Below are 14413 nucleotides of genomic sequence, written 5' to 3' on the forward strand. Positions count from 1 at the left end.
CTTTGTAGCACTGAAAACCCAGGGCTAACTGTGAACTTACCTGGATAAGACAAAATCTTGCTTTGTAGTGCAGAGGTCTGTATTATAAAGAGAGAAAATAAGAGTATGATAGTATTAGAAGAGCACGTCAATTTTAACTTTATTTTATATTTTAATTTTGTGTAATATGGGAATATTTATATATTAGAGCTATTATGCAATATTTGGGAATATATTGTATTATTTAATATTAGTGCTTTAACTTGATTGCTGCTGTTCTTACTGTATTGGGCCAACTGCGATTTCTTCTGGGATTAATAAAGTATTCTGATGCTTAAACAGCAAGAATACCTGTTCACTGAATCAAATTAATTTCTTTTGTTAATCTGTAACAAACTGAAGCAATGTCCAAACTTTAATGTGGATACACTTGGATACACTACATGGACACTTTAAAATTTCGGCTGTGACCTTAGAAATAAACAGAAGAACTGAGAGCGCAATTAGTGATAAAATAATTAATTGGAATTAAAATCTTTCTTTTACCAATCTCTGTGCTTAATTACCAGGTTAACGATTTTCTTCAGCATTCCTCTCTGGTTCTTTTGGCAACAGTAGGAAGCACTCATAGGGATCATTTTCTGTACATGAAGAGTCATATGACACGTGTAATACCTTTTTTAGATTGATCAGATGCTGCCAAGACCACCCTTTCATGTGAACGTGCAGGGTAAACCCTGGGTTAACTTAACAAGTTGATAACGAGCTTTGTGTGACTGCTTATCCTGATCACCCAACACAATGTTAGGAATTCAGGAATGCAACTGAATCCAGATAATGGAAAGATACCCTGAGTATGTGGAACTCACTTCATAGTACAGGGTTCAGGCCTTTGATCATTGGTAGGCATCTTTCTGAACTTTGCTACTCTAACTGTACACTAACTGCTGTGCAGCAAAGAGCCATCAGCAACCAGCTACCAGGTGAACATAGCATTGCTGCCAAGTAGTGGCTGTGGACAAAGTAGCAACATGGAAATGCCAAAAACTAAAGTGGCCACTTGAGCGTGGCTCCGAAGGGTGGATTCAATCGCCTTCAAGACAACAGGGAGTATATTTTTATATAAAGACTGAAAGTCGTGCATTATACGGTTCAAACACAAGTGTCATTAACTGGAAGCTGTCTGCTACGCTTCACATCAGCTAATTCAAGTCCCTGAACTGGACCTCTCAATGACGGGCGTGGTAGCCGTGCCTTTGGGAGTGTTTTAATGCAATTACCTGGTAAATAATATGGCTTGCTGTGTGGTTAATTGAACTACATCCTGCCCAAGTCTCCAAGTCTGAGCTTTTAGGGTGAGGGAAAGTCTTTTATTTTATATTGAAACATTAAAACAAAAAAAAGAAATTCACTGTGGGAGTTTAGAAATTCAACAGAGACAGCAGAGGGCAGAAGGACAGCAGAAAAATGAAAAGGGAGGTGAAGGAGGGAAGAGCAGGAGAGAGCTGGACTACAGCCAAATCCACTTCCAGACTTGTTAAAGCACTGCTGCATATTGCAGCAATATTTACACACACACAAACACACACTGTAGCACACATGCCAAGCAAAAGCTTTATAAGGGACCTCCTACATCAGACTACAAACCTTTAATGTTTGCTGTCGGGTGGGTCTGCACATCACATTAAGTTATAAAGGTTTATTGCAACATAATTGCTGAGCAAACTTCTACTCATCCAAAACACACAGCAGCAGAATTTTACAGTCAAACTGAAACATGTTTTATGTTAAATAGGATGATTTTTGTCACTTTAACAATAACTACAATTATGTTTTTTAAACATTTGGGCTAAATATCAGCAGAAAATGTGAACCAGAAGCCAGCAGGAGCTGCAGGTTAGCCAGACATTTTTAAAACATATCACAGACCGACAAAAGACACACTTAAAGGGCAGCGGGGCATAGGCTACTCACATCCTCCCTAAGCACCTTTCAATCATGAAAAAATACTGATGGATTATATGTTATGTATAATCCTGGGCTGCAGTGAAAATGGGGAGAATGTGTGTCAGTGTGCATTTATTAAACCAAGGTCATCTGTAGCTTATCGGCTGCTATAAAATAGCAGCGCTCTACTTAAATACCTTTGCCAGAGAAGTGACAGTGTGTGGCCTGTCTGAAAAAATGCAAAACCCAAAAAGGGTAATTTCATGAAGTGGACTTTCAACACATAAGAGTTCCTGTTATTGATACTAGGAAGAATGAGGTCACTGCTTTGCTTAATAAAGTCCCAGGTCTGCACCTTTCTATCTGCTTTAAGGAGATTAGCTGCTGCAACATTACTTTGTTTGGAATCCATCATCCATTCTCTTCCATTTATCCAATTTACAGTCGTGGGGGAGCCTATCCCAGCTGTCATAGTGCGAGAGGCAGGGTATACCCTGGAGAGGTCACTACTCTGTCGCAGGACTAACACGGAGAGAAACCATTCACACCTACAATTTAGAATCACCAGTTAATCTAACCTAACCTAATTAGAACATTTTAATCAGGATAACGCGGTAGATTGACAGATTACTCTGGGAAATGACACTTCGGTTAAACAAAATGATCACAGTTGTCCTCATTTTAAGTTTCTAAGTGGGTTAAGGTGCAGAAAAGTGCAACATTCAGCGATGCTGATGTAAGACGCCACAGGCACTACGAAGGGAACCTTCACATGCAAATTAATTTAAGATCAAAAGTGCGTAAATGCCTGTTACTGCATATTCATGTTGAAAGCATAACCTTTGCAGGGATTAAGGTGTTTTTCTCCACAGGCTTGAAAAACGCATGAGTTGCAAATGCATACCATCCCCTGTGATACGCGGCCACAGATATTCAATAAACCTGTCACAATGAATAAATACACACTGAGGAAAATTACAATAATCTGCAAACAAACAAGGAGAGATCCCTCACAGAACGCAGTATGGCTGCCATTAGTTGTGTTTAAAGCAAATGCAAAAAAATCCCTGTTTATCTGTCAGAGAGCACAGGGTGAATGTCAGCAATGGGAGCAGAGATATGACTGTAACACACGTATGCTGCCGCTGGCAAATCTAATCTGGACTCCTCCCTCGGCGCGCCACGTCTGTATAAAAATTTTCTTACTTATAAATACACAAACATCCCCGTCACACGCCACTCACAGCATCGCCTCTGACTGCGTTACCCCTGACCTCCCCGCGGCCTCCAAGGATTCATTGCGCACACCAGACGTCTGACTGGATGCAATACATCTGAGACACTCCGAGCGTTACACAAACGTACATACAGGTACACACACATGCAGACAAAACACACAAAAGCAAACAATTCCACAGTGCAGCGAATGTGACCCTGTCACCAAGACATCTCCCTGGGTTGCACTTAACTATAGTAGCTGTGACGCCTGTGCATGTCAATCAAAGGACACACACTGTGAGGATAAGAGATACGGACGGGGGCAGAGCTGTGCTCATTAATCATCTACCCAGACCTTTGTATCACAGTGTGTGGGAATGCGATGACCAGAGAGAAACAAAAGAAAAGATATTTTTGATTAAAGACCTTTTTTTGTGTGTTTTGTTGACTGAGATGTTAAACCTCTGTTTGTTATCACATAAAAAATTCCACCAAACCACAGCTTCAAAGCAGAGATGGCTTGTGTGTTTTACTATCTATGGCTTTGCAACTAAATATACATGTGTATGCGTGTGCGTGCGTGTGTGTGTGTGCATTTTCAGCAGAAACAGTATATCATTACGTCTGAGTGGCTGACCTACTGGCTGGAAATCCTGAGGGAGATATTCCCAGAAGCCAGCTTTATCCCAAAGTGGGAATGCAAACAATCCAACAGAAAGGACAGTGAAAGTACACAGCCGCCAACTCACACACACAAGCACACACACTCTTGTTGTAAAAGGTATCGTACCTGCCGAGTCGCTGGTCATCTTTCCAGTAGCCTGGCGTGGAAAAAGAGAAGAGGAAAAAATAGGAGTTAAGTACAAATGCCGTGTAAAACAGTGCAGAGTAATCTCATTGTTTCCCTCATACACGCTTTTCGTACAGCAGCAGTAGCTACACTGGGAATATGACTCAAATTCCAAATCTGTCTCAAATAAGAGAAACATATTTCATGACTGTTTATGCCATACGATCTCATGAAAACCCACAAAGCCCAGACAGCTTATTTACTAGTATTACCAAAGATTTATTGGGAATTAAAAGGAAAAAGTGTCACATGTGAAGGATATGTGGTACACTCGCTGACATGCTTTTGGTGATTGAGGCAGAGGGCTGTCCGAGAAAAAGCTACTTAAATCATCGTAAATCATTCCATTAAACTTGAGTACAGTGGATAGATTTTAGTCCCTGTGTGATTTTCTGACAGCACAAGTCAGAACAAAAGGTTAGACTCGGATGAGGAGATGAGCATTACACATGCAGTTAGCATCCTTGTTCACAAAAATTGATAAACTGAAAGATTTGGGATCCCAAGAGTCCAATTTCCTCTGTGTGGGAAACTTCATCCTGACACAGACAGTGTGCAACGAATGGAAAACCCCACATCCATGCAAAAAAGCTGAGATTCACTGAACTTCAGTGTGATCATCTTGGGTTTTCCTGAGGTCAAACTGTGTATTACTCAAATCGTTATCTCTACTGTCAGTTCACAATTAAAAAGGACAGATGCATAGTAAAAGTGAAGTTTCACATGAAAGCAGTTATTTATATTGTCTAAATGGTCAGTTATGCTTTCAAAATAAAAGCACTTCAATGCTCATTTTAACAAAACAGTCTTGTTTGCTGACAATCATATGATAGATGATTGTCAGCAATGTCTGCTATATATGTAATAATGTAAAAACATTCTAATTGATCCACAAAGTCAGAAGGTGAGAGTAGCAGTAGATTTTTGTTTAATGTTTCATGCTCGGTGCTGAAACAGTAGTGTATAGCAGCCCCTCAATCAGCTCCTACAAGCTTTTTATCTGAATGTTGCTGTTTTAAAGTTCACAGCTGAAAAGTGAACAAAGGAAGGGTGGATCAGCTTATTTTCAGAAAAGCTTTTACAAATAGCTTTGATGCAAATGTGCCTTTGATCTGATCTTGATCTCTCTCGTGCTTGTGTGTGTGTGTGTGTGTGTTCGTGTCTGTGTGAGAAAGAAAGAGAGAAAGTTTAGGCAGCTGTGCTTTATCAGTCATGGTTAGAAGAAAATAAATCCACGCCTCTGCATCAGTTTGATCCCATGGTCCCTAGAGCTCCCTCTACCTCCATCCAAACACACACACAAACTTTAACCCTAACCATCAAAAATGCCTAAACGTAACCATAACCTAACTGTAACCCATTAAAACACTAAACACTAAAACCACATTTTGAGCCTCAAAAATGGCTTCGAACTCGTGGGGATGGGCATTTTGTCCCCATAAGGGACTGTTGGTCCCCACAAGTATATTAACATTCCAATTTTTGGTCCCCACAAACATATGTGCAGACAAACATATACACAACTAAAAATTGACCTGCATACAGACCAAAGAGTTGTATCAGGGCTGGATGCATCTCTTAAGTCCTGCATCAGGTATTTGCTAGATTTTTTTCTGTCCAGTTTCACAGTTATTTTAAAACTCACATTGAACTCCATGCTAGGATACAGTAGGTTTTCAGCTAATGTCTGTTTAGGATTCACCTTGTTGATAACAAAATACTATTTTACGTTACGTTTTTGAAACAGTCTGCTAGTAACAAAGCACCTAAACATATAATTTCAAATAGCTTGTTTGCTGAGTTGTAAAGAGACACAACACTGGCTCTTCTCTTGAGTTAGAAGCCTTATTTATATGAACGGTTCGTATCATTCCTCTGAACATGCTCAGGCAGATAGACTGGACTGAAAATCAGTGAAAAACATCCAAAGAAAACCTTTGAAAGCCCTTCAGTAAGACTGGAAAACAATTTATCAAGTCCTCTTTAAAAAACTACAAGAAAGTGTGTCTCCTTGGAAGTAAAATATAAAGAAACATGGAGAGCCTCAAGACTTTTTAAAAGGACTGCACACATCATTCGTTAAAAAAACTATATTTCAATAACAAAAATGTATGGGGAGGTTGTGGACTATAACTCCCCCTTTCCTTATTTCTGGCCTCCACTCATTGGTGGATGAGCAGTGGTGTATTTGTGATAGTTTGTGTTGCTGCTGCAGTGCTGACAGAGAAAACAGTGACCTTGCATACTGCCGGATGGAGCGGAGCTGTCTCCTAATTTGACTTTCGCCTTATTTACACAACAGCAGGGGTAATGCAGACTAGACAGAGGCCCAGAAAAAGGCAGGGGATAAATCCTGACTAGTAGTCAAAACAATAAACAAGCAGACGCATTCCTTAAAAGCTCTGCCTAGAAATTCCCAATATTAGACATAAAATACAAGAGGAAGTGCAAAGATTGTTCACAATTACACATCGCAGCCTAAAGGTTTTACTCAGTTGGTGTTACAAATTGAAAACATTTCCCGAAATAACTGACCTCAGCTGAATCAGACAGACTATATATCTGCAGAGCCGGTCTACAGGATCATCTTTTGTGTGTTTATCAAAAAAGTAACTCAGGAGTAACTGCTGGAAAGATTCTAGGTTTGCATTAATTTAATCAAAGTGAGACATCTTATCACCTTGTGTCTGAGGATGTAATGTATTAATCTGTAATCAAACTGAGCAAAAAGGGCTTTTTCATGTTGAAGACTGCAGCTTTTTGACTGCAGCTCATATCCTTCCAAACACCTTCCTGTTACCTCGTCTACAGTATTAATGATTATCAGGAGCACTGCACTCATTTTAATCCACTGACTTCACAGCAAAGACTCATTCAGTTAGACAAGCAGATGCGTCACTCTCACCTCACAAACTCACACACATAGAAACTCAGCCTAACTCACCCTAGCCCGGCGGGCCTGCAGGTGTATAGGGGATGAGAGGGACGAGCGCGTCAGTGGTCTGCTGCGGGTCAAAGGTCTTGAGCAGCGCCTGGACAGTGGCTCAGATTTGTCTGGAAATCTGGAGGTTCCCTGATCCTGATTTACTCGGCTTACCATCCTGTCTACAGCCACAGAACCCTGGGAGGACCAAAGGGAAGAAAAACAGTGAGATGGAGCAGCATGAGACTTCAAGCCAGCTGAAGGTTCAGTGTCACTTTTAAAAGCAGCAGCTGAAGAAAAATCCAACAACAAATTCAGCTCACTCGTCATCAGAACACAAAATGATTTCAAAACTTTTAAAGGACATACATGATTTTATTTAGCATTATATTTAGATTTTATTTTGACAATAAGCGATTAAAAAAATAAATACATGTTGACCATCAAGAATTAAAACTATAAGGAAGAACAGAAGAAATGAAGTCAAAACATGTTTCATAACCAATGGTAATCCCTGATTTCTGAAATTTTTTTATGGCATGGTGAACAACAAAATCTTAATTCCTCATGATAAATATCAGTTTAAATAACATAACTCTAATTTTCTTTATAGAAAGTTTCCATGTAGTTGTGTCCCCTTCAATTTCTTACCCCAGTCCCTGTCCTCATGTCACCTGTCTCTTCAGCAGCTCTCTGGTTTCTGTGGAGTATTTCGTGGAGCTGGTGTTGGTGGTGCGTGATGAAAGACATAAGACACTGGTAATGATATATCTGCCCTTCTCTTATTCTGAAAAATCCCCCTTTATGCCATAAGTATCTCCGCTCAGTGACAACACTGGAAAGTCCAGCTTGACCTGATTGCTCAACTACTGTACCCAGCAGTGGGAAGACCCGCCGTCATGCTTCCCGCTCTTCCCTCCTGTCCATCGCTGAGTTGATAACAGGGATGTGTGTGCAAATGTGAGCGTGTGTAACTGAAGCAGGGATGGCATTCGTGTCTGTAAACGGCATGCTGATTTCCCCACCAAGATTTCCATCTACAAGTGCATGGATAGAGAGCCACATTTTCTCTTTATTACAGCACACAAGGCTTGTCTGTGCAGAAAATTCCCCCTCTGACCTTGCAGAGCATTGCCATCATAGAGATGGCATGATGCTGTTGCTAGTTTTATATAACTGTGTGGTCAAAGTTACATAAAAACATCAGGGACACCGTGTCCCCAAAACTAATCTTTAATTTTAATTGTGTTACTCTTACGTAAAAAGGTTTGTTTGACTTTGATATTTCGGTTCTTTCTATGAACTAGCCGGGCACTGAGGATATTACCACAGTGCACACCTCTTCATTACACAAAAGCAGCTCTAGCAGCTCTGAACAGTGCAGCATGAAGCATGAAGGTTTCTGTCACAATTCCTCCTGAGGTGCACTTAAATGTGCCCTGAGATTCACTGTAATTCGTTCATTTCACTAAAAGGCATGAATATGAACCTCATGGCTGCATTAGATGAAAGTCACTCAGTCATGTTGACTATGTGAGAACCCAACAACATCCCTAACCGCCCTATCAAAATGTCACAGTGATCAATTTAATAGTTGAGATATTGCAGTCGGGATCCAAATGCTTGACTGGGACCATCACCCATGTGAGCTGTGATTCTATGACTATCATGACAAAAGCAAGGACACAAATAACAACTTTTTACACCGACATAGCTAACGCAATTCTGGAAAGTATAATGAGCATGTAGGGTACTTCATGATTGCAGGATAGTGTCTGAGGAAAGAATGAAAGAGAATATTATTTGGAGCACTGAACTCACTAGTTTTTCTATATTGAGCACATGACCTTAAACTTTGGGCCAAATCAAAGGCAAGACTGATGAAGAGTGTTGTTTAGAGGAATAACGTGGCAGTATATACCAGGAACCTTTGATATTTAGCTGGATATTGCATATTTTTAACTCATATAAATACCTCTGTTGTGCTCCAAAACAAGGATGACCTTTTTGCTATAAAAAAAGAAGAAGAAAGAAATAGATTGCAAGTCATTGGGTTTAGTGAATCTATAAAAGAGATTCTGTGCTTCTTCCACCATAAGACGGCTAAATTCACCACTTGTATTCAAAATGCTGCTGTCACTGAAAATAAAAGTGTGTTTACGTGCTCCACAGAGAATGTGGCACATAAAGCTAAAAACGGAGAGATACTGTAAACGCGCTTTATTGCTGTTTCCAGACAGTTTGGATGAGATTAGCGCGATTAAATACCACCATTTTATTACATTCCTGAAGTTCTGTGCTGCTGGTTAAAGAGCTTTTGAGGTTACCAGATTTACACTTGGTAAGCGTAATGAGGCAGCTGGAATGCTGTGTGAGAGCAGAGCAGCACAGCCATCCGCAGACCGTGTTCCTCTTCCAAAAACTATGTTAAATACACCTGTAAAATAACAGCGAGCCGAAATGACGAGCTCAGCTCCTGTAATCTGCTTTCTGGAGACACGGCGCTTTATCCAGGTGGATGCCAAATGAGTCAAGATCTGTTTGATTTGTGAAATGCCTTAATGATGGAAAAACAACAGGCTTGGAGAAGATCCAAACTAATATTCTTAGCTATGCTGCCTTGTTAAATGAAAGGTGGGTAGCTTAACAGGGGGGAGGAGATAGAAAACTGAGGCCTGTCTAACATGTGTGAATGGTACATTCTGTGTTGATGATGAATATACGCAGTCAGTAAAATGTTGCTAAAGCTTTGTTTAAAAAGCAATCATTTTTGCTATAACCAAAGCAGTGGCCCACACAATACTCAATTTAATATTTCACTTAGAATTCAAACTTTGTGCAGCAAATCAACCAGTGAAAAAAAAAATCAGCTTATCTGATACAACAAATTTGTCTTGAGTGGTCATTACTGAGTTTTATCATTGATTTACCCGCTGACTTTGAGTGAGAGGCAGTTTCCAACCTGGATGATATTGGCAGTCCAACAAAGGGCTGAGAGAGAGATATAACCGTTCATGGCCTTCACACTCATCCATTTATAATTAAAAATCACTGGTAAACACATACATGTGTTCAGTCTGTGAGGAGGAAACCAAAACAAGACAAGATGCCTCCGTCACCACGCTGCACAAACTGTGCTACAAAAACTAACAACTGTGGTGTTAAAACGTCTCTTTCCTCTTGACTTGGTGACTGCACTGAATACCACAGTATTGTGCAAAAAAGTCTTTAACCACATGTCATTTCTTTATATTTTTCCCTGCAGGACGTCTTTATCATCATATCATTTGTCTTGAGCAATAGTGCTCCAGGTTTTCTGAAGGTCTTGCGTTTCCTTTTTTTTTGCTCATTTTCAGTTCAGTTCTTATACTTGAATGTTTGTTAAGCCACTTAACAATGACCTGTGACTGATTCGAGTGTAAAAAAAAAAAAGCGCCAAACTCAGTTTAAATTTTATCTTCTGGCGCTCTATTACTAGCAGCCTGTTGCAAAAACACACTATTATGTTACGGTCATATGTAGTGATAAACCCAAATGTGGAATTTTGACTCAAATTGTTGACTTCATGCATGTTTAATATGTGTTATGTCCAGTATGTACTGTATGTATAATGCATATGAAGATCAGGAGAGATGTACAACAGTGAGTGTCTACAGACATCTGAGGCTCAGGCTGCAATTCAGTCAGTAGTGTTGGAGATAAAAATTGATGGAATTAGGCTCACGGGAACATTCAGACTTTAATTCACCATAAATAAATACCACAGAAAAAAAGGCAGCCAATATCCAGAAAAGAGCTTTGAATGCCCTTCAGGAATCCTGGAGAACTATCCGTGAAGACACAAGCAATAAATTACAGGAAAGCTGCCTGAGAGACGTCTTCCTATACTGAGGAATAATGGTTCATACAAACACTGACTCTCAAACTTGTTAGAATTGTACAATTATCCTTATGTACTGTATTTCTGTTTTTCTATGCACACTTTTTAATAAATCACCTGTTTCCCATTTTCAAAGCAAAACATATAGAAATGAGGGGTGACTCATGACTTTTGCATATGCTGTAGTTTTAATATTGATAAATTCCCTCATTTAATACCTCCCGAACAGAGAATCTCTCCAGGTTTAATGTCTTCTCTTCATCAGCAGAATGCATTCAGTTGCAATCTCAACTTGAATGCGTGCATAAAAAACCTGCGTAAATCAGTGAACTTCTACATTTTACAAGCCTCACTGTCTAAGTTTCTCTAAGTGATGCACAGCGTACTTGCTACATGTGAATGTGTATTAAGAAATGTTTCACTTCACCTTTATGTTCCTTCAGCTTTAAGTCTGTGAGTTTCTTTTTAATCACCACGTATAATCTTCATTCATTCAAAGCATTCTGAGAGCCTGATGTGAATAAACATAACATTACTTGTACTTGACTCACTGTGGTGCTCTGCTGCTCCTCATCAGCACTGGCCTCATTTGAGTAGGAGGAAATTGCGCCTTGGACTTCTTGGATGCCCTCATTGAGGTGGTCCAACTTTTTCATCAGCAGGGTCATGGAGTCATACGCAGAAGCCTGAACGTATAGGTAAAAAAACAAAAAAAACAAATGCAGGAAAATATTTCTCAAGGACAAGCTCTGGGGATAATCTTACACTACGCCTTTCGTGTATGCTGAACCTAAAACCATATACTCCTCTTCCTCATTCTTCTACTCCACCTTTCACTCCCTATAGGGCTCCTTAGAGATGAACATTGGGCTTTTTCAGCCTAACTAAGGGTAGACTTTGCAGTCTAATCATGTCTCAGTGTGATTTTTGTAGAGCAGATACATTTTTGTCAAGTCAATGTCAAAGACTGTCGCCTGTAAGGAGTAAGCTTTGCTTCATATCACAGCAGCACTGCATGTTATGTAAATGTGTAGTATCTCTCCAGACCAATAGTCATGCACTACACCCTCAATTTCCCTCGCTTTCCTTCTACACCCATTGGTCACGGGCTCTGACTGAGACACTTGTTCACTCGCCTTCCAGGAAATGAACAAACTGCTTTGTTTCGGGGCTCTGCTGCCAACCCCAGAGTCCCAGGGGCTGATAGTAGCACATAGGGCCCCTTTGAGGAGCTTGAAATCCAAAAACAGCCCCCTCACTCACACACACACATGCATAGCTATACACAAGCATGCGCTCACCCACCCACTTACGGACACAAACACACCCTTCTGTCCACTCCCTTTCCCAAAGCCATCATGTTGACCAGTTTGAAAAATATCAGCAATAAGGGCTTTGGCAGCAAAGTCATTTCCTGCACGTTACGGCCCCCACATCTCCAGATTCCACACACGGGAACACAGAAGGGTTTCTATCACCGGGGTGCTATTTTTACCCTCACTGTGGGTGACAGAGTGACGGGAGAACACATCTAGTGGAGGCTTTTCAATGGCACGAGTGACTGCAGACACAAGCATGTGAATGTAAATGTGCCAACACGAACACAAATGCACACCATAGCATACACAAGCACAGACAGAGTGCTCTCAAAGCTCATGAAATGTTAATATACTTCTCTCTGAGGGATCAGAGAAGATAGAGCTTTTAATGCATCCTGACATATTTGCTAAAAGACCTTTTCATTATATGGAGAGGCTAAGATGCCTGTTATTTTGATATAGTTTTTTTCCTGCAGCTTTATCATTGATAAATACTTTCATATACAGTCTGTTTGCCTGTTGTACTTACATGTTTTAGATCATCAAACAAATTTTTATATCAGACAAAGTAACCCAAGGAAATACAAAATGATGATTTAATTTATTAAGGGTTATCACACCCTTGCGCCCTCTTGTTAAATCATAATTTAACTCTGATTAACCACATTTTTTTTGGCAAGCTGAGTTCGATTTCAGTAGACGCACCCAAGCCCGATTACTTCCAGACCTGCTGAATCAAGGAATCACTTAAATAGACCCCGTCTGACAATGTGAGGTAGACTAACAGATAAAGAAAAATCAACACATCATGCCACAATCTAAAGAAACAGCTGAGAAACAAAGTCGACATCTGTCAGTTTGATAAGGGTTACAGAGACACTTCAAAGGCTTTGGGTATCCACTCAACCACAGTGAGCCATTAACCACAAATAGAGGAAACTTGGAACACCTTCCCAGGAGTGGCTGACCTGCCAAAATTACTCCAACAGGACACTGACGACTCATCCAGGAAGTCGTGAGAGAACCCAGAAGAAGATTTAAAGAACTGCAGGCCTCACTTGCCTCAGTTAAAGTCAGAGGTCACAATTCAACAATAATGTTGAATGTCAACATAGACACAAGTCAAAAGACTGGGACTGGTTAGAAGACTCATTTCACATTTGCCAAAAAACATCTCAATGATCCCCAAGACTTTTGAGAAAATATTCTGTCGACTGATGAGACAAACCTCAAACTTTTGGAGGGTTTGTGTCCTGTGACATCTGCATAAACTAACACAGCATCACACCAGCAGTCCAACATGGTAATGTAGTGTGATGGTCTGGGGCTGCTTTGCTGGACATGGAAGACTTCCTGCAATTGTTGAATCCATGAATTCTCCTCTCTAACATTAGTAGAGAGCATTAGTTTGTGTCTTCAAGCTGAAGCACACTCCAGTTCTGAAGCAGGACAATAATCCAAAACACACCAGCAAGTCCACATCTGAATGGCTCAAAAAAAATCTAAAATGAATGTTTATGGGGTGGCCTCATACAGGTCTGGAGTCATGTTAGTTGAGGTGCTTTGCTATGAGCTTAAACTGGTCATTCATGCTGGAAAACCCTCTAATGTGGATGAAATAAAACAATTCTGCAAAGAAGAGTGGGTTAAAATTCCCCCACAGTGATGTGAAAGACTCATTTCCACTTATGACAAACAGTTTTAACATTTCAGCTCTTGATGCCAAAAATGACACAAACAGTAACTACTTTTTTACAAAATGGCCAGATAGCTTTGGGTAGCTTTTTCCCCTTAATAAATGAAATCAAATAGCAAATACTATTTTCTCTTTTTACTTCACGCAGCTGAATATTATCTTGTAAGTGGACCTAATAAAAACATGGCTTAAGTCTTGTCCAATACTCTTTAAAGGGTATCTAGACTTGGTCTAAATGTCAGCCCAGACAAAGGGTAAAGTACTAGCTGGCCTAACTGTAATTCCCTTATAGTACTTCATCTTCTTTCATTATCCCAAACACAATTAACCAGATTGTAACTTGAATTAGAGATGGGAAGTCTCCAATAATGCTTTTGCTTTCTTAAGTATTAGGTGTACTTTGACATTTGTAAGCACTGGTAGTAGAGGTGCAAAGTAATTCTACAATATTCATCCAAATTCAGAAAACTACAGATATTAAGGGTTATCTCAGGCGAAATAATACTCACACAGACACAAATTCAAGAAAGTGAAGTCATATCATTATCTGTAAAAACACAGATTTATTTTTCTCAAGTTTCGGGGCATGACAGCAGGCTGC

General features: G+C 40.0%; 1 protein-coding gene across 2 annotated transcripts in view; it reads right to left on the bottom strand.

The window, feature by feature from the left end:
• Positions 1–14413, bottom strand: part of stard13a (StAR related lipid transfer domain containing 13a) — a 50531-nt gene that overhangs the window by 34120 nt on the left and 1998 nt on the right. Inside the window, exons 2-4 of one of the 2 annotated variants that reach the window (XM_085289224.1) lie at positions 11349–11483; positions 6939–7115; positions 3935–3965 (exon numbers count right to left, since the gene is read on the bottom strand). In XM_085289224.1, coding sequence (XP_085145350.1) covers positions 3935–3965; positions 6939–7115; positions 11349–11483 — 343 coding nt within the window. Of the gene's footprint in view, positions 1–3934; positions 3966–6938; positions 7116–7568; positions 7602–11348; positions 11484–14413 lie in introns of those variants that run through there. The other variant, XM_085289226.1, reaches the window with a different exon arrangement.

This window comes from Mchenga conophoros, linkage group LG10 (genome assembly GCF_057382185.1).
Source record: "Mchenga conophoros isolate Kocher_MC1m ecotype Shallow Benthic linkage group LG10, M_conophoros_male_GT1.1, whole genome shotgun sequence".
NCBI lineage: Eukaryota > Metazoa > Chordata > Actinopteri > Cichliformes > Cichlidae > Mchenga > Mchenga conophoros.